This window comes from Cricetulus griseus, chromosome 8 (assembly GCF_003668045.3).
Source record: "Cricetulus griseus strain 17A/GY chromosome 8, alternate assembly CriGri-PICRH-1.0, whole genome shotgun sequence".
Lineage (NCBI taxonomy): Eukaryota > Metazoa > Chordata > Mammalia > Rodentia > Cricetidae > Cricetulus > Cricetulus griseus.
In genome coordinates, this window is record NC_048601.1 from 58,110,177 (window position 1) to 58,135,106 (window position 24,930).

The window sequence follows — 24,930 nt, forward strand, 5'->3', positions numbered from 1 at the left end:
TGTTTGTTTTTGTTTTTAATTGGAAGGAACAGGAGAGAGGGAAAGGCTTGGCTCTAATGAAGAAGTTACTGCGTGTACAGTCTGGACACCAGGGGGCGATGAGGGCCCGGGAAGGGAGTGCGTGCTGAGAGCAAGTTGCGCGATGGCCAGGGGGCGGGGCAAGGTACCCGATAGACTTCGCAGTGACCCGGCGGCGGGAGAGGGGGGTCGGGTTCATGTGAAGGGGCGGGACTGAGTGGCTAGGGGGCGTGGCGAATCTACGGAGGGCTGGGAGGCGAGGGGCGGGGCGTGAGATAGGGGCGGGGCGATGGGAGGATCCGGCACGGGCGCGGGGGGCGGAGAGGGGCGGGGCGTGAGGTAAGGGGCGGGGCGCAGCGAGTGCACGCGGGCGCCGACTCGGCGCGGCCCTGGTTCGCCATGGCGGAGGTGCAGCAGCTCCGAGTGCAGGAGGCTGTGGACGCCATGGTGAAAAGTGTGGAGAGAGAGAACATTCGGAAGATGCAGGTAGCGGCGCGGCCCCGCACGGGGATGGCATTGGAAAGCTCGGGCGGGGTGGGGCGGTGACGTTCGAGCCCAGGGCCTCTCGCGCGGGGCCGTTTCTTCCTGCCTGGCCTTGGTTATGTGTGTTCGGCCGCAGCTGGGGTGATCCGGCACGAGGCCCCAAGGACCCAGCTCAAGAGAACCACCAGGCCGAAGTCTCTTCGTGCTGTCCTGTGCTGGTTCAGATGCCAGGAACCCTGAACACCACGGGCGCGGCCCCGCCTCCCTTTCCTTGCTGGCTTCTCTTAAACTAGCGAGCCCACCGTTCTCCGTGTGGGTTGTCCCCTGGTGGGGCGTTGACTAGCCAGGCCGACCTCTGAACTCTGCTGCAGATACCTGGTTTTCAGAACGTGTTTTCTTCCGCCCAGTCTTGGGTGCGTTATGTACCAGTGAGCTAGTAGCAATAGACAGCGTCTCGTTTAACCCCGGTTGGCTTCCAACCTCTGGTCTCCCTGCCTCCGCCTTCGGAGTGCTGGGATTACAGGCATGAGCCACCAACCTGGTGTTTATGCGGTGCGGGATGGAACACAGGGCTGTCCTCGAATTAGGCAGGCGCTCTCCGAAGAACATATATCCTCATCCTACAAATGCTAGGCCCGGTGATCGTCCCAGTCTTATGAAATCCTGATGATATTCTTAGGGAAAGTGAAGCAGAGGGTGGCGAGGAACATACAGGTAGAAACGTAGCCTCCAAGCCCTTGTAGTCCCTGGTGGGCGGTCCTCGGAGTCTTCCTTTATAACCAGGCTCTGCCCTCGCTCCCCAGGGCCTCATGTTCCGGTGCAGTGCCAACTGCTGTGAGGATAACCAGGCATCTATGCAGCAGGTGCACCAATGCATCGAGCGCTGCCATGCGCCTTTAGCTCAAGCCCAGGCCTTGGTGACCAGTGAACTGGAAAGGTTCCAGGTGAGGAATGCCTCAGAGTTCTCAAGTCCTTCAATAGCTCTTTGGCGGGAGATGAGACTCATTTATTCTGCTTCAGGGCCTTGGTTCTGTTAAAACTGGTGGCAACCCTTTGGCTAACTGGTATTCTTGGGATTTGAAATTTTGGAAATAGCCCTGGGAGTTGAGTGCTTTTTAAGTTGTGCCATATTTTCCCACAGAAATGTAATTTTTCCATAGTAATAGAAAGTGACCAAGGGAATTTATAGCCAAGCATCCTTATGCCGTTTTGGTTGTCATTTGATGTGCTGAATGCCAAATACAATCTATGCTGTGTAGGATAAAACTCCTTAAAATGTATATTAACTTGGGGCTGTAGAGGTAGCTCAGCAGTTAAGAGCACTGGCTGTTTTTCCAGAGGGGCAGTTCCCAGCACCAACATGGTAGCTCACAACCATCTATAACTGCAGTCACAGAGGATCTGAAGCCCTCCTTGGCCCTCTGTGGTCACTATACACATGTGGTGAAGACATACTTAGGCAAACACTCATACACTTAAAAGGTAAAAATCACCAAAAAAAAAAAAGTAAAACATAAACTCAATTATTTTTTATTCATTCTTTGACTATTTCACACATGGAATGTATTTTGAAAACATTCTTACTCCTCACCCCCATGCCCCCAATCTCCTGAACCCATTTTTACAAGTCTTCCTCCTGTTTTAACTGTGTCCTCTGGATTTAATTAAGGTTGATTGCATGAGCATGGGCATGGGACTTTTCTCTCTGCAGAATGGGCAATTTAACAGTGGTGACATCACTAAAGGAAAATTACTCTTCTTCCTGCAGCAGCCTTTAACCACTAGTAGCTCAGGCTGGAGAGATAGCTCAGTGAATAAGAGCACTTACTGGTCTTAAAGAAGACCCAGGTTGGGTTCCCAGCACCCACATGGCAGCTCACACCATCTGCAACTCCAGTTCTATGGGATATGACAACTCTTCTGATCCCTGCAGATGGTACATATACATATATTCAAGGACACAAATATAAAAATTTTGTTTTAAGCTGTCCAACTGGCAGTGGTGGTACACCCTTTAATCCTAGCACTCTGGAGGCAGGGGCAGGAAGATCTCTGAGTTTGACGACAGCTTGGTCTACAGAGCAAGTTCCAGGTTAGACATAAGAAACCCTATCTCAAAAAAAAAAAAAAAAAAAAAAAACCTGCCCATCAGCTAAGAATGTGACTTCATGATTCATCTTTTAAAATAATGAAATTTCCTAAAAAATGGACTGAGGAAGGTATTAGTCTTAAAAAGATGTAAATTAGTGGCTAGCTCAGTACTTGCCATACAAGTCTAGCAACTTGAGTTTGATCCCCAGAATCCACATAAAGAGGAAAGGAGAGAACCAACTCCACAAGTTGTCCTCTCATCTTAGTGGCATATCACACACACACACACACACTTACTTTAAAAGGTTCAGATTAGAGTGAGATCTTAATGGTATTTGAGACTTAAACCCTCCACAGAATGTCCCCTATTTGACACCTGGAGAGAGGCTTCAAGCTCAGTCTTCAGAAGCATTTGTATTCTACAGGCTTTTGAAACAGGGTCTCAGCTCTGTAGCGCAGGCTAGCCTGAAATTTAGAGCAGTCCTACTGTGTCAGCCTCCCAAGTGCTGGGATTACAAACCTGTGACACCAGGCCCCTACAGTGTACTATAAATCTCTCTTTCTCTCCTGGAACAACAACAACAAAAATGTCCATACCTTCATTTTCCTCCCATCCTCAAGTGTGTTTTGTGGGATTTAGAAGCAAGCACTAGCCCTGGTTTCCATTCTCATGTCAGTTATACCTAAGGTGAAGTTTTGTACACACTCTGATGTACAAAACTCTTCGAAGGCCTGGTCATTGTGAAGTAATAACAAGAAAGCATTGCTCCTTTAAGTCATTTTATTTTTATTTATTTATTTTTGGTTTTTCGAGACAGGGTTTCTCTGTGTAGCTTTGGAGCCTATCCTGGCACTCGCTCTGGAGACCAGGCTGGCCTCGAACTCACAGAGATCCTCCTGCCTCTGCCTCCCGAGTGCTGGGATTAAAGGTGTGTGCTACCACACCTAGTAGTTTTATATTTCTTGAACATAAAGTGTAGATAACAGTATGGCCAAGAGAAACCAGATGTTAGATATCCCTGACAGCTCTGGCCTTAAGACCTCACTCCTGAACTCCCGATTCACATATCCCGATCTCTTAACATCTCTACACCGGACTGTAAATTCCACGTGAACAGGAACATTTATCCTGCACTCATTTCTGTATTGATGTCACATCACAAGAAAGCCTGGCACACAGTAGATGCTTGGCAAATGTTTGACTTGTTTTTCTACAGCAAGGACAGACATTAAAGAATTAAAATGTGTGCTAGGGAGATGGTTCAGGGGTTAAAGAAAGCACTTGCCACACAAGCATGCTCAGTTCTGTTTACCAGAAACCATTGTCTCTTTGGCATGGCAGCCCACCTGTAATTCCAGCCTCAAAAGGCAGAAGCAGAGACTCTCTAGAGGAGGCTGGCAAGCAAGACTAGCGATATCAGTGAGTTCTGGGTCTTCAGTGAATATATAGAAGAACAATGGAGGATGGTTCCCAATATGTACTTTGGGCCTCCATATCCACAAATACACATCCAAAACCACACACATGAAAAAATGGAAGAAAAGAAAAACTTAATAGTCTTTTGTTTGCTGCAAGCATCTTGAATAAAATTCTTTTTTTTTTTTCATTCCTCTGCTTTCTAACAGTGCTTAGTCTGAGCCTTTCCAGTGGTATCTTATGTTTTAGCTAAGAAAATACTGCACTTAGTAACTGGCAGAGAAACAATCTGTATGAAGCCTGTAGCCCAAGAACTAACATGGGACCAACATTCAGACGATGGAAGCCAAACTCTCAGCCTTCCCCTCTCTCTTCCTCCTCACCACAGGACCGCCTGGCCCGGTGCACCATGCATTGCAATGACAAAGCCAAAGACTCGATAGATGCAGGAAATAAGGAGCTGCAGGTGAAGCGACAACTGGACAGCTGTGTGGCTAAGTGTGTGGATGACCACATGAATCTCATCCCAACAATGACCAAAAAAATGAAGGAGTCTCTGTCATCCATCGGGAAATAAAATTGTTTGCCAGTGACCATGGGGCTGAGGGCACGATATTTAAAAGGAAGAAAGAAAAGTTTAGTCTGTTAAGCAATGTTTATGAATGAGGAAAACTCAGGACACAGCAAGTTCCAGACAAATGCCACTCACCTCTGGACACCAGTTCCTTTGCATCTGGATCTTAGACAGTGAAGTGGAAAGAAGCTGGTGCTAAAATATGGATCACAGATAGCACAGGGGAGAATTCTAGATTCTAAATTTTCATGTGCAAGTGCTTGTTCTGTCAGTAGAGATTGCCCTTAAACAAGGGTTCCGATTCTTACTGCACAGACATCAAGCTGGCAGCTTTCTTCAACCTGCTGGTAAAGTTTGAGGAGAGATGTGTCTGTTGCCAAGCACCTGCTTACCACAAGTGTCACCACACCTTGCAAACCCAATAGACTAGTAATTTAGAGGGGGGAGAGGTTTCCTTTCCAGATCTTTTCTGTTTGGTTGTCTAAAAGGACACAAAATGGATTTAAGATACAGGTGGGAGAGTAGCTTGAATGATTTCTAAAGGTTCCTTGTATTTTCTGGCCATCAAGATGGGAAAGCCTAGTTCTTCAAATTTTGTCATTCTAGAAGCCCCTGAAGAAGTGGGGTAGCATCATGCTGTGTATGGGAAACAGCTTCCTTCTCTGACTTGTGTAGCAAAGTAACATATCCCCAGATTTCACAGAACAAAAGTCCAAAGCCAGTATTACTCCCTCAGCCCCTGAATTCACAGAGCCTTTTAGAGATAGTTTTCTAGCAACAAGGAGGCCTAAAAGCAAGCAACTTGGGCCAAGGGAAGCTAGGACCACTATAGAGCAAGACAGGCACACCTATTACCAAATGCCATTTTTTGCCTGGGGCTTTGCAGTGCAGTGTTGCTGCCCCAACATAACACCTTATCTTTTGGATAAGTACTATGTTGTATTCATACCAATTAATTACTTGAAATAGTGATAACACTTGTCAGTTTGCTATCAAACCTGCAATATATTTTCCAAGTGGTTTGGTTTTTAAATAAAGTTTCATTGCTCCAACATTTTCCTAGTTGGTAGTGATCTATCAGTATGTCTCTGAATTTTAAGACATCCTGAGAGTGCATAGTAGTGGATGGAAAACACTAAGATAAAGTCAGAGCATCATAGTTTAAAGTCTGTTAATGTAGAAAATACCCAGAGCCAAGCTTTGGTGGGGCACAACTTTAGTCCAGCACTTGGGAGGCAGAGGCAGGAAAATCTATGAGTTCGAGGACAGCTAGGGCTACACAGACAAACCCCATCCCGAAATCCCCTCCAGGAAAAAAAAAAAATTAGGAATGCATACCTGTAAACTCAGTACTTCTAAGGTTTAGGGGAAGAGGATTGAACCCCTGGTTTGAGGACAGCCTGGGCTACATACTGAGACCTCAAAAAATAAAAAAATAAAAAGCCAAGTTTTTTAGTATGTTAATCTAGTTACAACTAGCAGCAAGTGGGGGGAAGAGTATAAATTGAGACTGTTTGTACTGGTTTGTTTTGACAACCACACAAACTAGTCACGTGGAAAGAACCTCAGTTGAAGAATTGCCTCCAACCGACAAGTCTGTAGACAACATGTCTGTGGGGATGTTTTTCTGTGGCTTTGGAGGTTGTCCTGGAACTAGCTCTTGTAGACCAGGCTGGTCTCGAACTCACAGATATCCGCCTGCCTCTGCCTTCCGGGGATGTTTTCTTGATGTGAGAAAGCCCAGTTAACTGAGGGCAGAGCCACCCACCCCTGGGAAAGGGCACACCTTTAATCCCGGCACTCAGGAGGCAGAGGCAGGCTCAAACCTCAGGACTTTGGTGTGGCTCGCCTCCCATTTTCTGTGCAGGGATTGTGATGTGCTAAGTGAAGCTGTGGAGGCAGTGGATGCAGACAGCCCCGGCCCCTTCCGCTCGAGGCCCGCATGAATTACATCAAAAATGAAGCAGGGCAGGGGAGAAGCGGAAAGGAAAGGAGAAACGACGGAGAGGGAAAAGTTAAGAAAGCAAGTGACGCGCAAAGAAGTACAGGACCTGCCGCTTCGGTTTCACACACACAAAGGCCGCCTGGCCGGGACCCCGCCCCTCGGTCCCAGCCAGTCACTGACGACGCAGCCGGAAGCGTGGCGGCGGTTCCAGCGCCCTCAGTATCGCGAGATGAAGGTAATGCGTACCGGAAGGCGATTGCCCCGCGCGGCGGTGACGTCAGACACTAGCGCCCGGGCTGCTGCGCGCGCGTTCGTGAGGCCGCCCGCTCCTTTCCATAGTGCCGAGCCCGCCGAAGAGTCGCCATGAGCAAGGCCCACCCTCCCGAACTGAAGAAGTGAGTAAAGCCGGCCCGGCCGAGGCCTCCCGGCCGCACGAACCATCCTCCCGCCTCGCTTGGGCTGCGGGTGAGGTCCAGGCGCTCGTGGGAGCCGGAAGTGGCCCTGAGGTCCGGTCGGCATGGTTACGGCAGTGGCGGTTCCTCCGCCTTCCCAAAGCTAAACTCGGAGCGGGCGGCCCGAGGCTACCCTGTTAGCGGCACAGAGGCGCGTGGTTGCCTGTGAGGAACCGGAAACTCACAGCTTTAAAAAGTGCATTTGAGACTGGAGAGATGGCTCAGTGGTTAAGAGCGTTGCCTGTTCTTCCTGAGGACCCGGGTTCAATTCCCAGCACCTACATGGCAGCTCACAACTGTCTAACTCCGGGATCTGGCACCCTCCTACAGACTTAGGTGCAGGCAAAATACCAATGCACATAAAGTAAAAATAGGTTGTTTTTTTTTTAAGTGCGTTTGAAAAGCCGGGCTTGGTGGCTCACTAATCCCAGCACTCGGGAGGCAGAGTCCAGCCTGGTCTACAAAGAGAATTCCATAAAGCTACAGCTGTTACACAGAAAAGCCTTGTCTCGGGGATGGGGGTGGTGGTGCATTTGCAGCTGGGCGTGGTTGCGCTTGTCTTTAGGGCCAATACTTAGGAGGTTGGGGCAAGAGGATTACCATGGGTTCCAGGCTAGTCTAGGTTTAAAAAGTGAGACCCTGCCACAAACAAAAACAATGAATTTGTATGTATGGGGACGGGGTTGGAAATACCATCCCTCTTTTTTGTACCCTTGTAAACATTTTAAGTTTATGGTGAGGTTTTTTGTTTGTTTTTTGATGCTCACAGACATGTTTAATTGAGTTTGTGCACATGGGTGCTGAGAGGGCTTCGGATCCGACGGAGGTTGTGAGCCCCTTGGCGTGAGTACTGTGGGTGAATTCAGGTTCTCTGGAAAAGCAGAAGGTCCTGAGCCAAGCCCCAAGAATTGGGTTTTTGGTGCATAGTCAGATGTACTTATGTGCCTTCTTGCATGCAAGTGAAATTTGGATGTTAGGTAGTATCTTGCCCTGGTAATAAGTCCGTGGAGGAAAATCCGTTTTGTGATCGGAGAAAGCTAGTGTTTTGCAGGGTTTTATTCTGCACTCAATAAAATCAGGCAGTAAGATGCCGGTTCAACAGGACCCAATTTAAAGCTTTGGTCTCCTCAGACACTACTGATTGGCCTGACCTGTCCCATTAGTTTTTTTGTTTGTTTGTTTTTTAAGATTTTATTTATTATGTATACAGCACTCTGCCTCCACCTATGCCTGCACGACAGAAGAGGGCACCAGATCTCATTACAGATGGTTTGTGAGCCACCATGTGGTGACTGGGAATTGAACTCAGGACCTCTGGAAGAGCAGCCAGTGCTCTTAACCTCTGAGCCATCTCCAGCCCAACCTGTCCCATTTGTAATGCTGAGATTCTGCACATAGTTGTTAGGCTGCACTTGTGTATAGCTTGGTTTATTATGGACCTATAAAGACTCCAATGCAGGGAAAAGGTCACATTTACTGATTTTGTATTTGAGTGCACATTTTTATCAAAGAAACCTCGATCTGAAACCCCCTCATTTTTGTTTGGATCTGTTAAAAAAATTATTAAACCATAGGTTGGACATATTAAAAAGTAGAAATTATCCTTTGCTGTTGGTTTTATTAATGAGCTAGTGAATGAAGTCTTGTATTTTCTGGATTCATTGGGGATTTGGGAAAAAGAAAAGGTCATCAGCTTTAAACAAAAGGACTGTTCTCTACTTGTAATCTTAAATGTCCTTTGATTCTTTACTTGGGCCTTTCAGAGACCGAAACTAGTGATTGTGTCTGTATTGTGTGACAGTTTATTTGTTGGCTTGTTTGTGGTGTTGTGATTGAGGCAGGGCTTTGTGCATGCTGCTATACTGCTGAGTTTTTATCATCTGTTCCCTGAAGTTCATACCTTTCTCATCCCTAGATTTTATGAATTTTGAAATACTGTTACATCTGCCTCCTTTATTTTCTCATAAATCCTTCTTATACACCATTTCATTCTTAGTTTAGCATAGCAGAGTGGTTCTTAATCACTTCTAGCCAAATATCTCAGTAGTTTCAAAGTTGAGCTCCCTGGCCTAAGTGCAGTCTCCTTCCCACCTTTTTCTTTTCTTTTTTTAAGATTTTCAGTTTCTGCCTGCATGTTTGCATACACACCAGAAGAGGGCACCAGATCTCATTATAGACAGTTGTGAGCCACTTATTGACTTTGCTGTAACAATTTATTGCTGCAAACTCAAATCCAGACTTCTTAGCCCAGCTTTCGAGCCCCTCTATCTGCAGTCCAGCAGCCATATTCTTACTTGGTATATGACTGAGAACAATTCTAAACTTTGATGTCTTAGTTACTGTCCTGTTGCTGTGAAGAGACACCATGACCAACTCTTATAAAAGAAAGCATTTAATTGGGGACTTGCTTACAATTTTGGAAGGTTAGTCTATGGTTATCATGTTGAGAAGTAGACAGGGTAGAGACATTGGGCTTGGCATTAGTTGTTTTTGTTTGGTTTTGGTTTTTGGAGACAAAGTTTCTCTGTGTAGCTCTGGCAGTCCTGGAACTTGTTCTGTAGACCAGGTTGGCCTCGAACTCAGATCACATGCCTCTGCCTCCCAATGCTGGGATTAAAGGCTTGCCCCACCAGCACCCCAGTGACAACTCGAGCAACAAGAACATGCCTCCTAATTCCTCCCAAACAGTTAATCAGCTAGAGATTGATTAAGCACACAAATATATGACCCTGAGGAGGCCATTCTCATTCAAACCTCCACACTGAGTCTTAGTCCTGCATCTGTTTAAATGGTAATAATAGTACATTCTTTGTAAGAGTTAAACATGCTCCTATGTTTGTTGCTTTATGAAATAACTCCTATTAAAAAATAGTGTTTTAAGCCAGGTGGTGGTGGTGCACACCTTTAATCCCAGCACTCAGGAGGCAGAGGCAGGTGGATCTCTTTGAGATTGAGACCAGCCCTGTCTACAGAGCTAGACAGAAAAAAAAAAAAAAAAAAAACTGTCTCAAAAAAAAATTTTTTGGCCAGGCATTGGTGATGCATGCCTTTAATCCCAGCACTCGGGAGGCAGAGGCAGGTGGATCTCTGTGAGTTCGAGACGAGCCTGGTCTACAAGAGCTAGTTCCAGGACAGCCTCCAAAGCCACAGAGAAACCCTGTCTCGAAAAACCAAAAAACAAATTTTTTTCTTTTAGTTTTAGAACTATTATTTGTAAATGTATCTATTTCCCCCTTCCATCAGACTCTGTGGCTTAACTGTATATTTGAATTTTTCTGTGATTCTCTATACATTAAAACTCAATAAAGCAAGGCCTGGTATAGTACATATCTGCTACAGAAGAAGCTGAGGCAAGTTCAAAGCCAACCTGGGTAACTAAGTAAGACTGTCTCAAAATGAAAAATAAAAAGGAGAGATGATGATGTGACTGGGTGGTAGAGCATTTGCCTAGAATTCAGTCATCAGTAGTGAGGAAAAAAGGGAAGGGAGAAAGAAAAGGAAACTTTGTAGCCTATTCCTGGAAGGCAGCAGTTGAAGGTTCAAAGACAACTCCTTCAAGTTGTCCTCTGACTTCCATATTGGCACCATGATGAACGCAACATTTTTAAAGACATTTTAGCTAGCAGGGCTGTGCTTTTGCACTCCTTTAATCCCAGAGGCAGAGGCAGGCAAATCTCTTTGTTCAAGGCTAGCCTGGTCTGCAGAGTTCCAAGACAGCCAGAGCTACATAGAAACCTGTCTCAAAAAAAAAAAAAAGAGCTGATTTGGACACTAGAGAGATAGATGGCTCTAGTGATCATGAGTGCTTCCTACCTTCTCAAGGTCTCTGACACCCTCTTCTGGCCCCTTTAAATATCCACTCATACATAACATATATTCACACAGACATGTAAATTACTAAGTTTCAAGTGACCTGACAGCATGTCTTAATGATCTTATATGTCTTTATAAAATTAAACTTTCATATGTAACCTGTTACATTTTCAAAATATGCACTTATTTCACTAATATCTTAATGCTTTACTGTTAAATAAAACGCTATTGTCAGACACCCCTATAATAACACACACACACTAAAGAGGCTGAAACAGGAAGATTGCAAAATTGAGGTCAGTTTGGACTACAGGATTTCAGGCCAGCATTAGCTGTACTTGCTGAATTAGGTAATAGTTTTGTTATTTTAGAACAACCAAAATGACACCAAATCTTTATATTAATGTAAATATTCACTGTATTGCCTATTAAAATAATTTAAATATACTGACCCATAACAATATGGGACTTGGGAGCTGGAGAGGTTACTCAGCAGTTAAGAGTGACCTGAGTTCAGTTCTCAGCATCAACCTTGGGAAATTCACAACTGTCTATGAGGAGTTTTAGGGTATCTGATGCTCTTCTGGCCACTGATAAACTGTTCCGGTACACATACACTCATACACAGAAACAAACAGGATTTTTACTGTTTGAAATATTGTATTTCTGCTGTACAAATTCTAAAGAGTTACTTTTTACATTAGTTTGTGTATGTGTGTACATGTATCAGGTATGGAGGTCAGAGAATAAGAAATTTGTCCTCTGCTTCCAAGATGTGGGTTCTAGGAATCAAAATCAGGTTTGACAGTAAATGTCCTTAATCACTGAGTCTTCTCACCAGCCCAGATTTTAGCTTCTTTTTTTGTTTCGTTTTGTTTTTTGTTTTTCAAGACAGGGTTTCTCTGTATAACAACCCTAAGTGTCTAAGAACTTAGACTAGACTGGCCTCAAATCACGGAGCTCCACCTGCCTCTGCCTCCTGAGTGCTGGGATTAAAGGCATATACCACCGTTGCTCCAAGCAAAATATTTTTGAGACGTACGTGTGAGTGGGTGTGTATGTGTAGGTGTGTGCATTTGAGCACAGATGCCCTGGAATGTTCTAGAGCTGGAGTTATAGACATGGGTGCTAGGAGCTGATCTGAGGTCCTCTGGAGGAGCATCAAGCTCTCTTAACGTCTGAGCCATCTTCTCCAACCCCAGAATACGGTTTTAATTTAACTGAGTCTGTGCTCGTTTATGCTTAGAATTTTTAAAGTAAATCATAATTTTTACTCTTTGTTTTTCAGATTTATGGACAAGAAGTTATCATGTAAGTTTGCCACCACGTCAGTTACTCAGTTTCTTTTTGCCTGTCTTAGCAGTATGTAATCTTTTGGAGACAGTAAAATTTAAAGTACCCAAAACCGTCTGATTCATCTCCATTAATCAGGTTTCTAGAGTTCTAGTTGGACATTTTTTTTTCTTTGCCTAATTTCCATTTGCCAATACCTAAAACTTCAGATTATTTCATCTGTGCCTCCCTGACATTGACAGAATTAGGAGTTTCCTGTGTTGTAATATTTGAAACTTTATCAACTGTTTTTCCTTTAAACAAGCTACCAAGGAGTCAGGCAAGCAGCCACTGCTGTTTCTTGTGAATGTGTAGGAAATACAGACTTAATTAGAAACCTGACCCCGTGCATTGTAGTATATATTTGAGTTTTTAAAATAAGAGGATTTTAGTCTTTATTTGATCTATTAAACAACAGCTCTTAGCCTAGAACCCTGCTATTTGGAATTTCGATTCCGTTGTGTAAAGATAATACTACTTTACTTATATACATTGGGGAGGTTTTATTGGTGGGGAATCATTGATTGACATGGGGTCTTGTTATATGGCCCAATCTGGTCTCAAACTCCTTTTGAATCAGTCCTCCTTCATTATGCCAAGTGCTGGAATCATAGTCATGAGACAACACATGTAATGTCTTCATAGGGTCTTAAAGGCTAAAATGTAGGAAAAGAATAACTAAAATATTAGCCTGGTATTGGGCAGATAGTAAAGGTATGGAGTAAGGGTCTCACATTCCAACAACCTGTCTTTTCCCTCCCGATCTGTGATGGATGGTTGACAATTGGAGGGCTTTATTGAAACTTCTTTTTTCCTTCTTACAGTGAAGTTAAATGGTGGCAGACACGTACAAGGAATACTACGGGGCTTTGATCCCTTTATGAATCTTGTGATTGATGAGTGTGTGGAGATGGCAACTAGTGGACAACAGAATAACATCGGCATGGTGGTAAGTTAAGTGGAATGAGTGAGTGAGTGAGTGTGTGTGTGTGTGTCTTCACTTCCGTTATATCAACTTCTCATATTAAACTCAAGTTTGTTGTCCTCTGAAAGACAAACAAAAGGAAAGATTGGGACTTTGTAATTCCTCTTTCCTTTTATGTGTGGTCACATTCAGCTGTGAGAATATTCCAAGTACCTGTGGATAAGATCTCATCTCTTAATTTAGAGTTTTCTCAGCATAGAGCTTGAAACAGCCAGCTGTTGGAAACCATTTTTAAACTTTTGCCTACATATACGTCTGTGTACCATGTGTATGCCTGGTGCCTGTGGAGTCCAGAAGAGGGTATTAGGTCCTCCAGAACTGGAGGTACAGGTAGAGCCAATGCTGTTAACCACTAAGTCACCTCTCCAGCCCTTGGCATAGCTCTTGAGAGCACTGGTTGCTTTTATATAGGACTGAGGCTGGATTCCTAGCACCCACACTGCAGCTGCCAATCATCCTTAACCCAGTTGCAGGGAATCCAGTCCCTTCCTCTGACCTTGGGCACCAGGCATGCTCATGGTGCGTGTACATACATGAAGTCAAAACTTTGACACAGTAAAAAAAAATTGTATAAAATAAATAATCAGGGGGTTGGAGAGATGGCTCAGAGGTTAAGAGCACTGACTGATCTTCCAAAGGTCCTGAGTTCAATTCCCAGCAACCACATGGTGGCTCACAACCATCTGTAATGGGATCTGGTGCCCTCTTCTGGTGTGCAGATATACATAGAAGCAGAATGTTATATACATAATGAATGAATGAATGAATAGAATCTTTTTGAAAATAAATAATCAGGAAAAATACAGGTTTGGGGCCTAGGAATGTAGCTCAGTGTTATAATGTTTACCTAACACACACAGGCATTACCTTGCATTTTAGCCTGGGTGATAAACATGCCATTCATGACAGAAAAATAAGATAAACCTGAATGGCAAACGGGGAGGTGGGGGTTAAGATAGGGTCTGGCTATTTGGCCTGGAACTCAGGGTACTCTTGCTACAAGTTATGAAAGGGCTGGAATTATAGGCTTCAGCAGCCACCATATGCAGCTGAGCTTTCATGTTAGACATGGACTCTCCTACAAAATGTGGTCACAAAAGAAAGGTTTTTGTAATCCTCAAATATAAGAACTTACAGTTTACAGGTATTAGTCTGTTATCATTATGATGGGGAGCATGGTGCCAGAGCTGAGAGTTCTACATCTGGATCCATGTGTAGCAGGAAGCAACAGTGCCTGGCTTGAGCACTCCCTATGAGCCTGTGGGGGCCATTTTCATTCAAACTACCACACCTCCTATGTTGAAAATAGGACCTCATCCACTGAGCTGAGTGCCCAACCCCTTGGTTTTGTTAAGGTTGGGTAGTATCAGGGTAAAGGTAGACCCCTTTTTCTATTTTGCTATCAGTCTCTTCTAATAGGCCTATTAGAATAGCTTGTTTTGGCTTTTTCCTCCCCTCTCCTCTCCTTAAAACAGAATTTTACTGTGCATCCTTGTCTTGCCTGGAACTCGAGAGATTCTCTGCCTCTGAGTTACTGGGATTAAAAGTGTGTGCCACCATACCTCACTCATGTCTTAATTTAAAAATTAACTTGGGCCGGGTGTTGGTGGCACATGCCTTTAATCCCAGCACTCGGAAGGCAGAGAGGCAGGTGGATGGATATCTTGTGAGTTCGAGGCCAGCCTGCCTGGTCTACAGAGCGAGTGCCAGGGCAGCCTCCAAAGCAATACAGAGAAACCCTATCTCAAAAACAAAAAAGATGTGGTAATGATATGTGGACCATGGTGTCCTCAAGCTTTATATCCTTCTGCCTCACTGTGTGCTAATTTATAGGCAAGCCTTACCATACCTGGACTTTTTTGGTTTTTTAAGACAGGTTTTCCCTGTGGCTTTGGAGGCTCTCCTGGAACTAGCTCTTGTAGACCAGACTGGTCTCGAACTCACAGAGATCCTCCTGCCTCTGCCTCCCGAGTGCTGGGATTAAAGGCTCGAGCCACCACTGCCTGGCTCATACCTGGACTTTAATAAAAGGATTTGTAGTTTATGTCCACTCTCGTTGGTACTTACAAATGTTTCTTTAGGCCAGGTGTGACAGTTCAGATCGGCAATTCTATCACTAAGGAGGCTGAGGCAAGAGAACAGTGAGAAAAGCCAATCTGGAATACATAGAGTGAGTCCCAGGACAGCCTCCAAAGCAATACAGAGAAACCCTGTCTAGAAAGAAAGAAAGAAAGAAAGAAAGAAAGAAAGAAAGAAAGAAAGAAAGAAAGAAAGAAAGAAAGAAAGAAAGAAAGAAAGAAAGAAAGAAAGAATTAAGTTGGTCTTTGTGGCTTGAGAAAAACCTCGCTGATGTGCCATGTTGAAAAGGTATTATATGGTCTGGAGTGATGGTTCAGAGGTTAAGATCACTGGCTGTTCTTCAGAGGTCCTGAGTTCAATTCCCAGCAACCACATGGTGGCTCACAACCATCTGTAATGTAGTCTGGTGCCCTCTTCTGGACTGCAGGGATATATGCAGGCAGAACACTGTATAATAAATAAATAAATAAATCTTTTTTTAAAAAAGATTTATTTAAATGAATTATTCTTTTCAACTGATTTCTTTAGGTCATACGAGGAAACAGCATCATCATGTTAGAAGCCTTGGAAAGAGTCTGAACAATGGCTGCTCAGCAGAGGAGTTCACATCCTTCCCCAAAGGACTGTTTGACTGGGGTGTATAATTGGGTCATGTACATTTTCATAAGAAACTTTTTGCTAAATAAACCTTTGTGATACTCAGTGTGTTTCTGGAGTTCTGAATGTAGAAGTTGATTGGGTACTCTTCTCTCACCAGATCTTCTTGGCCAGGCTGTTTCCTGCATTCAAGTGGAAACTTCTTGACTCGGGATGAAAGGAGACAAATAATCAGTAATAACTAATCAGTAGCACTGAGCAGATGGGCTGCAAACGTGGGTCTTTCAAACATTAGTTCTAGTGCCTTTGACCTCCTGTGACTTCAAATTTGAGTTGAGTCCCTTATGCAAAATTCTAAGACAAAGGGGTTTCATATTTTAAAATATTATATGCCATGAACTATCTTAGGATGGGAGCAGCCTTTATTCTTTTTCTATTACTATGAAGAAACACCATGACTAATTCATAAGAGGAAAAAGTTTATTGGCGGCTTACAGTTTTGAGGATGAGTCCATGTCTGTCATGGCAAGGAGCATGGCAGTGGGCAGGCCTGGTGCTGCAGCAGTTGCTGAGAGCTTATATCTGTAGGCAGAGAACTGACTGGGAATGCCCTGGGCTTTTGAAATCTTAAAGCCCACCCCTAGTAGCACATCTCCTAATCCTTCCCAAACAGTTCCATCAACTGGGGACCAAATACTCAAATACATGAGCCCATGGATGGTTCTCAGTGAAGCCACCACAGGATCCAAACCTAAACAAGAAGTTCATTATTTCCTATTCATAACTCTATATGTTGCCTCTTGATAATATTACCCTTTTTTTGTGTGGGTGTATATGTGTGTCAGTGCATGTGTGGAGGTCAAAGGACAGCTTGGCAGCAGTCAACTAACAGTTCTACCATTTGGGTTCTAGGGATTGAACTCAGGTCATTGGTTTGGCAGCAAGTACCTATACCAATGAACCATCTGGCTAGCTGAAGATGGAATTTCTGTCCCATCTGGTCCTGCAGCCGATTCTCCCCCAAAAAAACACACAGACACTATATTAAACTGTTTGGCCAATGGCTAGGGCTTCTTACTGGCTAGCTTTCTCTTAATTATTAACCCATTTCTTTTAATGTATGTATTGCCACAAGGCTATGACTTTGCTGTAATCTGGCATGTTGCTCCTTCAGCAGCATGGCATCTCTCTGGCAACCCCTCTGCCTTCTCCCCAGCCTTCTGGTCTAGTAGCCCCAACTATACTTCCTGCCTGGCTACTGGCCAATCTGTTTTGTTCATCAACCAATAAGAGAAACATATACAGAAGGACATCCCCATCAGCTAGCCTATACAGTATTTTTGCTTGATTTTGGCTGCAATGAGTTACAGCTCTGTCTTGGAACTTGCTGTGTAGACCAGACTATCCTTGAACTCATAGTTAACTTCTGCCTCCCCAATGCTAGGATTGTGTATGCCACCATGCCTTGCTTGTGAGGAGGAACAAGGCTCAGAACAACTTTCCTTTATATGGCAGTTCCACCCAGCTCAGAACATACATAGGCCTCACATAGGCTTCATTCTTGAGATCTTTTTTGTGACTCTGGGTAAGGCCTGAGTTAGAAACTGAAGAAAGGTTGGTATGTGCACAGAGGAGCTTCTGGAATGGCAGAGTGAGTCTGAGCCATGATCAAAGGTGGCTGCTGTGTACTCAGCTAAAACTAGTTGTGGCTGGGCGTGGTGGTCAATGCTTTAATCCCAGCAAGGCAGAGTTCAAGGCCAGCCTGGTCTACATGGTGAGCTCCAGACCAACCAAGGTATGGTGAGACTCTTGTTTGTGGCTCCCAGGAGTGAAGTGGTGTGAGACAGTTGTATTCCACATGTGTTAGATAATACAGCTCATTATTCTGGCAACTCTGAGAGTCGTTTAGTTTTTCAGTACATAGGCAGCCCTCCTTTGTAGCCAAGCTTGTCTATCCTATGACTGACATTGACTGCTCTTGGCTCCCTCACCTAGAGTATAAATATTGTAGGGTTCCACTTTGAAAAAGAGGACGTAGTTCTCACCAGTTAGTGAGAAAGTTTCACATTCCTGAGCCAAATAGAAATTTTCTTTGCTGGGTGTTGGTGGTGCATGCCTTTAATCCCAGCACTTGGGAGGCAGAGGCAGGCGGATCTCTGTGAGTTCGAGGCCAGCCTGGTCTACAGAGTGAGTGCCAGGATAGGCTCCAAAGCTACACAGAGAAACCCTGTCTTGAAAAACCAAAAAAAAAAAGAAATTTTCTCTCAGAGTACTGCAGTTTTTCTAGAGCAGCCTATTTGTTTCAAGCCTACTGTTGAAGCCTGTATATGGCTCCACCTGCACAGTTTGGAATGCCCCACCCCCTACTCCACCTCTCCAAACCCCACCTACTCAGGGAGTCTCTGAATAAAGAAAAGGTGCTGCCAGGCAGTGATCATGCACGCTTTTATTCCCAGCACTTGTGAGACAGAGGCAGGATCTCAGCTCGAGGCCAGCTTGCTCTACAGAGTGAATTCCAGGACAGGCAGGACTGTTACACAGAAAAACCCTGTTTCCAAAAACAAAGAAAAACCTAAAAAATATTATTGGGGGCTGGAAAGATGGCTCAGAAGTTAAGAGCACTATGCTGCTCTTCCAGAGGTCGTGAGTTCAATTTCCAGCAACCACATGGTGACTCACAATCATCTATAATGACATCTGATGCTCTTTACTGACCGGCAGGCAAACATGCAGATAAAACACTGTATGCATAATAATAAATAAAATCTTTAAAAAAAAAAAAAAAGAGTCCAAAAGCACAGTTACTTAGCTGTTGTTGCAGCTTCCCTTGCCCGCCCCCCTGAAGTCACCAGCCATCCTAGTCCCTGCCTGTGAACTCAGCTTTTGACTGTACTTGGGCACAAACCCAGCTTGTGGCAGACATATCATAAACCCTTGCCTACAACCTATAAAATCTGTAGTTGGGGCTGTGACTTCTCTGGCCTCTATCTCTGGGACCAGAGAACCTGTCCCGGAGTTGCTCTCAATAAACCTGTTACACTTTTTCAATTCAGTTTGGTCTGGCGTACTGCATCAGGGAGAAACTTATGGGGACTGGGGGGGGGGGATACAGAGGGGGCAAGAAAACCTGTTACAGCCTAATGATGGACTTCAGTAAGTACCATATACATCCACAGTGAACTACAGTGAGCTCAGTCTGAGCTACAAGAACAAATTAAAAGCAACTGTGATCTCATTCATGGTGGCTTAAGATCAGTCTTGCCTTCTAGGAATGTCACCCAGCCTCGATCTGCAAGTAACCAGGGAGTAGAGTCTGCCTGGTGGTCTTTCTCATTCAGATGTGACTCCACAACATAACTAAAACTCGAGGGTGAGAGTGGTTAGGGGCACACGATAAGGGCCCATCCATTTCTCATTAGTTGATCCTTGGGTCCGGTGTGGACTGCATAGCAACCATTGCTGCTTGACAAATTCAGTATTTTGACTTTGTGGATGACGATTTCCCAGCACCCTCTTACTTACATCTTTAATGATTCTCACTATGTGTTATGGAGTTCCCTTATGCCTTTTCCTTTGGGAAATTTTGTTGACTTTGAAGAATGAAAATGTATACCTGGAGGCAAAGGCAGGCAGATCCCTGTGAGTTAGAGGCAAGCCTGGTCTACAAAGCTCCACAGAGAAACCCTGTCTCAAAAAAAAAAGAAAAGAGAGAGAGAGAGAAAGAAAAGAAAATGTATAAAATGGAAGCCTCTTTAAATAATTCTTTGGAAAAAAATCCCTGCCACTTCGAAACCATAAAGTGTCAGGACTCTACACACAGGAACGCCACTATGCCCTCCTGATTACATGAAGAACGGAAAAGTTGAAGATTTGATAACTGAACACACCTCACCCTAAGTATAAAGGTCCTACAGTCCAGGTCCTGAGCCTGAGGCCGTTAAGGGCAAGAGTTCACTTGGTAAGTGTAGAGGAGTCAGCATGATACCATATAATGGAAAAAGACATCAGGACCTTCCCTTTTGGAAGCAGATGAAGGGAGCAGGCCCATATAGTAAGACTAAGACACCAGGCTTGATTTCCTGGGATGTGGGCTCAGCCTGCCCCCACTTCCCCTCAGCAGAGCCTAGAACAAAGGGGCCAGGCCTCCTCTCTCATAGGAGGTTTGAGGAAGGAGCCTCACCCAGGCTAGCCTGGCCTCACATTTTTCTTAACCATGATAACTTAGCAGGAGGAGCTGATGAACAGGACAAAAAACTGATTGATGGGAAAAAAAAAAAAGACTAAGACACAAAGGTCATAATTAGCAAACAGCTCAGTGCTTACAGTGCATCACACCCCTTGAGGAAGGAAAATTGCCTACATAGCGGGTTTGTCTCACCAGCCATGGGATCTACCAAGGTCTCCGTAGCACCGCATATCATAACATTTACAGCCTGGAGATCTGCAGATCTCAACTTAAGTCCTCATACCTGAACAGCATACACTCTTACCCATTGAGTCATTTTCCCAACCCTGAAGTCTCTGCAGTTTACCCTTTCCATTAGCTGTCAATCAAGGTGTCTGGGTGGTGTACAGTTCCAGTGAACTGGAACTCTGTTCCCTTCCAGCCCCTCCCCACTCCTTTATTATGGAGATGAAGGCAGGACCATTATCTCCTTAAGGAGTCAGACATTCCAGAGCTGGGAATAATGTCTTTATGTAAACTGAAGCCACTTGGAGATTTTTCTGGGTTTCAGGGATATGCCTCAGTCCAGCTGGAAAAAAGAAAAGCCAGAACCAGTGTGTAGTTTCCCATGACCTCGGGTATCTGGCTAAAACCCATTTGCCAATCTGCAAAAGGATATGGTCCCAAAGGGATGTGTTGGGACCTCTGAGCACTGGGCAACTGTCTTATTGGGGGTAGTTTTGTGCACAGCTGGTAGCTAAGTTGCTTCCTCTACTGTCTGGTGTGACCCTGGCCCTCTAAGGGTTGGTTATTCAGTTTGTGGGTTTCATTGGTGTTAAGTCCTAATGAATATGGTAGCTGGATCAGACACCTGCTTTCCTGGTGACATGGCTATAAATTTTCCTTTCAATAAAAAGGGCCTTGTCCTTGATAATCCATGTAGGTTCTCCCTGCCTTTCCGCTGAACACACAAGTGATGAATGAAGCCTGTACAAGGTCTGGAGAGATGTGAAGATGACCGCTTTTTTACTATTCTATTTGTATGGTAATATTTTTTTCAAAATGTCCCATGTTATTTTATTTTTAGATTCATTTATTTTATGTGGAATGTCTTGTCTACATGTGTATCTGAACACCACATGAGTGCCTAGTACCCATGGAGTTCAGAAGAGAACATTGCATTCACTAGAACTGGAGTTACAGATGGTTGTGAGCCACCATGTGGGTGCTGGAAATTAAACCTGAGTCCTCTGCAAGAGCAATGTGTTCTTTTTGTTTTGTTTTGTTTTTAAAGACTTTATTTATTATGTATACAACATTCTGCTTCCATGTATATCTTCACACCAGAAGAGGGCACCAGATCTCATAAGGGATGGTTGTGAGCCACCATGTGGTTGCTGGGAATTGAACTCAGGACCTCTGGAAGATCAGTCAGTGCTCTTAACCTCTGAGCCATCTCTCCAGCTCCCCAACTAGACCTTATAACTCAAATTAACCTGCTTCTATTAATCTATGTTCTGCCACTCGGCTCTTTACTGCTCCTCCATTCTGTACCTCTGTCCAGCACCTTCTGTGTCTTCCTGGCTTCTCCTGCCACACCAGATTCTATCCCTGAGTTCCTCTCTCTGCCCAAAAGTCCCACCTAACCTCTCCTGCCTAGCTATTGGCCATTCAGCTCTTTATTACGCCAATCACAACAACACATCTCCACACAGTGAACAAATATCCCACAACACTGAGTCATCTCTCCAGACCCAGTGAAAAGATCTTCTTATATGTTTAAGGTTAAATTATATTCTATTGCGTGTGTACCTGGTGTCTGTTTGACAATCACATTCACATGTGTATCCCCACCCCCCAGTTTCCTCTTTTATAATTTATGGAATTTGTCTGCTGTGCTGACTGTAAGTCATTCTTTTAATTTTTTTATTATGTATACAGTCTTCTGCCTGCATGCCAGCAGAGGGCACCAGATCTCATTCAAGGTGGTTGTGAGCCACCATGTGGTTGCCGGGAATTGAACTCAGGACCTCTGGAAGAGTAGTCAGTGCTCTTAACCGCTGAGCTATCTCTCCAGCCCTTAAATTATTTTTTATGATTTTATGTATATGGGTATTTTCCTGCATGTATGTCTGTGCACATGCATGAAGTACCCACAGACACTAGATAAGGGCATTGAATCCCCTTGAACTGGAGTTACAAATGGCTGTAAGCCAACATCTGGGTTGTGGGAACTGAACCCAAGTCCTCTAAGCCAGTGTTCTTAACCATTGAGCCTTGACTCAGCCCTCCCCCATTTTCTTCATCTGTTCTACAGAGCAGCATCATTGTTGTTTTTAATATTTATTTATTTTATGTATGAGTGCTCTATCATGCCAGAAGAGAGCATCAGATCCCACTATAGAAGGTTTTGAGCTACAATGTGGTGGTTCCTGGGAATTGAACTCAGGACCTCTGGAAGAGCAGCCAGTGCACTTAACCACTGAGCCATCTCTGCAGTCCAGCATCATTGTTAATAATGTAGTAACTATGGAAATGCAGCCTCTTTGGGGATCCTGATGTCAGGATTTAAGTGTTTGCCTTAATATAGCTGTGTGTCATTTTTATTAGTGAGTTCATTAGAGTATAGACATTTTAAAAACAAAACAGGCAAGAGAATTGAATAGATATTTTCCCTAACAACAAACAAATAGGTGCAAGAAAGTACAACCATTATTCAGAAAAGTGCAAAACTGCAACCAGAAATAGTCAAATAAGTAAAGTCAAAAATCAAGTTAAATACAAATTTGGAATAATAACAAGTATTGAGGGTGTGGAGGAATTGAAGTACATTACACTGTTGGTGGAAACGGAAATGTCACAACCACTGGGCCAGTATAGGAGAGCTTCAAAATTTAAAACAGAAACATTCTATGTTCTAGCAGCTCCTTTTCTGTGAATATATGAGAAATACTTTAAATCATTATTTATAATAATGATTTAAATTCAAACCAACGGTTTGTGTTATCACTTCTTTCAAGGCAAGGTCAGGCGGTGCACACCTATAATCTCAGTCCTCTGGATCTCAGCACCATAGTGAAACTAGCTTATGTCTGTGATAGGGATTATGGTCCCTGTTTAAAAATAAAACCATATGGGTAAGGTAGCACATGCAGGTAACCCCAGCCCTCAGGAGACTTGAGTCATGGTGACTTGGCATCTCATAAAGCTTATAACTCCAATTTAGATATGGATCTCTTCTAACAGGCCTCTGTGGTTTCATGTCCTACAAGAGGTCTTCTGTTAGCCTTTCCCCTCCTCCCACCATTTTGTTCCTATGTTCTAATCATATTATACCAGGACTGTGATGCAATTCACAACACAAACATGGCCTGCATAAGGCCCTAGGTTCAAACTGAGCAAACTCCCCAAGTACCCCATGCACAGTAGAAATCTCCCCAGTGTAAGACCAGGAAGTACCAATGTGGCTGCTTATGTGTGATATGATCATTAAGTGGGGAGTCGTTGTGAAGGGTAGAAACAGGCTTTCAGAACATGTATGCCAGTTCCTCCGGAGAAGGGTAATGAAGATGATGTTCATCAGATGGCCATCCAGCTCAGAACTTCCTTGTGTCTCACAGACCCAAGAGATGTGCACTGCAGGTGACAGCCTTCTAGCCGTCAATTATTCCAAGCAAAGGCTTGAGACATGTTTGTGATCTGGGAAAAGGCTTGAGCTAAGAGCGGTGGAGATGGGGTATGCACATGGTGTGAGCTCCTTCTAGAACAGCACAGTGGTTCTTCTCAGCTGTGATTGAAGGCTGCTGCTGTATGCCCAGCTAAAGCTTCTACTTGTCAGGCTACAGTGAAACGGGCAGCCAGTGGCACAGACACAACTAAGGAACGAAGCCACCAGGACATTTTCTGTAGAGCCTGTCTTCAACAACACCCTAGTTGTCACATGGGAAGAGAAAAATGTTGAACATATGGTATTTTGCCCTATTTTTCTGATCTTTGGGGAAATTTTTTGAGCTGTAAACTGAGTTGGGATCTCAATGACCCATTTGAAGGTCATCTTTTTCCTTAATCTACCACACAGGCCATGCTGTGTAACAGCATGTAACCTTCCTCTACCATAGGTGCTTAGCTGTTGGTAGACCAGTTAGCTAGGATTTCCCACAGGGGCCTTCCTGATGATTTGGACTTAGTATTCTGGACCGTTAGTTACAAGCTACATCAGGGTTCTCCAAACCACCCTGGTACCTCTGTATCTTATGTCTCTTGACCTAGTTCCAAAAAGTCTGAAATTTTCATATTTCTTCTTTTAAAAAATATGGCCTAAAACCAGGCATGGTGGAGTATGCCTTTTAATCAGGGCCAGCCTGGTGTACAGAGTAACTTCTAGGACATCCAGGGCTACATAGAAAGATCCTATCTCAAAATAAGTATTCAATGAATTAATTAAGTTAACTTAAATCAAAAGGCCTAAGGAGCTAGAGAGATTGTTCAGCAGTTAAGAGTTGCTGTTCTTCCAGATAATGAACTTAATTCATTTACCAACACACCCACACTGGACAACTCACAGCTGCCTCTAACTACTTCTTTTGGCCTTCATGGACATCCCCTTAAATGCATGCATATACATTGAAGTCAGATAAGGTTTTTTACATTTTATTTATTTATTGAAACAGGATTTCTCTGTGTAGCTTTGGAGGCTATCCTGGAACTCCCTCTGTAGACCAGGCTGGCCTTGAACTCACAGAGATCCACCTGTCTCTACCTCCCAAGTGCTGGGATTAAAGGCCACCAATGCCTTTCTTAAAGTTTCTTAAAGCACTGTTAGTACTGCTCATTCTCAGGCATGTTTTACTTGCTACCTGGAACAGAATGACCTGGAGACATAGCTGAAACAATGTGTTGTTGCCCTTAACAACCTGGCCACAAAAGCTTACGCTGTCAACTATAATTTATGTCTCTAAAAACAAGAGTCTGGCTGCCAA

The 24,930-nt window shown here is 44.1% G+C and overlaps 2 protein-coding genes and 1 non-coding gene across 3 annotated transcripts; all 3 read left to right on the forward strand.

Moving 5' to 3' along the window:
- Window positions 1–365: 365 nt before the first annotated feature.
- Fam136a (family with sequence similarity 136 member A) lies at window positions 366–5,637 on the forward strand. The gene is made up of 3 exons (XM_027428581.2): window positions 366–504; window positions 1,305–1,445; window positions 4,398–5,637. Exons 1-3 carry the CDS (start codon window positions 418–420, stop codon window positions 4,584–4,586), a joined length of 417 nt encoding a protein of 138 aa, XP_027284382.1. The 5' UTR covers window positions 366–417; the 3' UTR covers window positions 4,587–5,637.
- Window positions 5,638–6,785: 1,148 nt separating this feature from the next.
- Window positions 6,786–15,891, forward strand: Snrpg (small nuclear ribonucleoprotein polypeptide G). Its single transcript, XM_027428582.2, has 4 exons — window positions 6,786–6,923; window positions 12,082–12,104; window positions 12,950–13,074; window positions 15,718–15,891. The coding sequence occupies exons 1-4, from the start codon at window positions 6,892–6,894 to the stop codon at window positions 15,766–15,768; spliced, it is 231 nt and encodes a 76-aa protein (XP_027284383.1). The 5' UTR covers window positions 6,786–6,891; the 3' UTR covers window positions 15,769–15,891.
- Window positions 15,892–19,853: 3,962 nt separating this feature from the next.
- On the forward strand, window positions 19,854–19,990 carry LOC113836982. The gene has a single exon (XR_003487524.1).
- Window positions 19,991–24,930: the final 4,940 nt, after the last annotated feature.

Coding starts and splice junctions, on each gene's coding strand:
- Fam136a (XM_027428581.2), top strand. CDS start 418: ATGGCGGAGGTGCAGCAGCTCCGAGTGCAGGAGGCTGTGGACGCCATG. Junction 505..1,304: donor AGAACATTCGGAAGATGCAG/GTAGCGGCGCGG, acceptor CTCGCTCCCCAG/GGCCTCATGTTCCGGTGCAG. Junction 1,446..4,397: donor GTGAACTGGAAAGGTTCCAG/GTGAGGAATGCC, acceptor TCCTCACCACAG/GACCGCCTGGCCCGGTGCAC.
- Snrpg (XM_027428582.2), top strand. CDS start 6,892: ATGAGCAAGGCCCACCCTCCCGAACTGAAGAA. Junction 6,924..12,081: donor CACCCTCCCGAACTGAAGAA/GTGAGTAAAGCC, acceptor TTTGTTTTTCAG/ATTTATGGACAAGAAGTTAT. Junction 12,105..12,949: donor TATGGACAAGAAGTTATCAT/GTAAGTTTGCCA, acceptor TCCTTCTTACAG/TGAAGTTAAATGGTGGCAGA.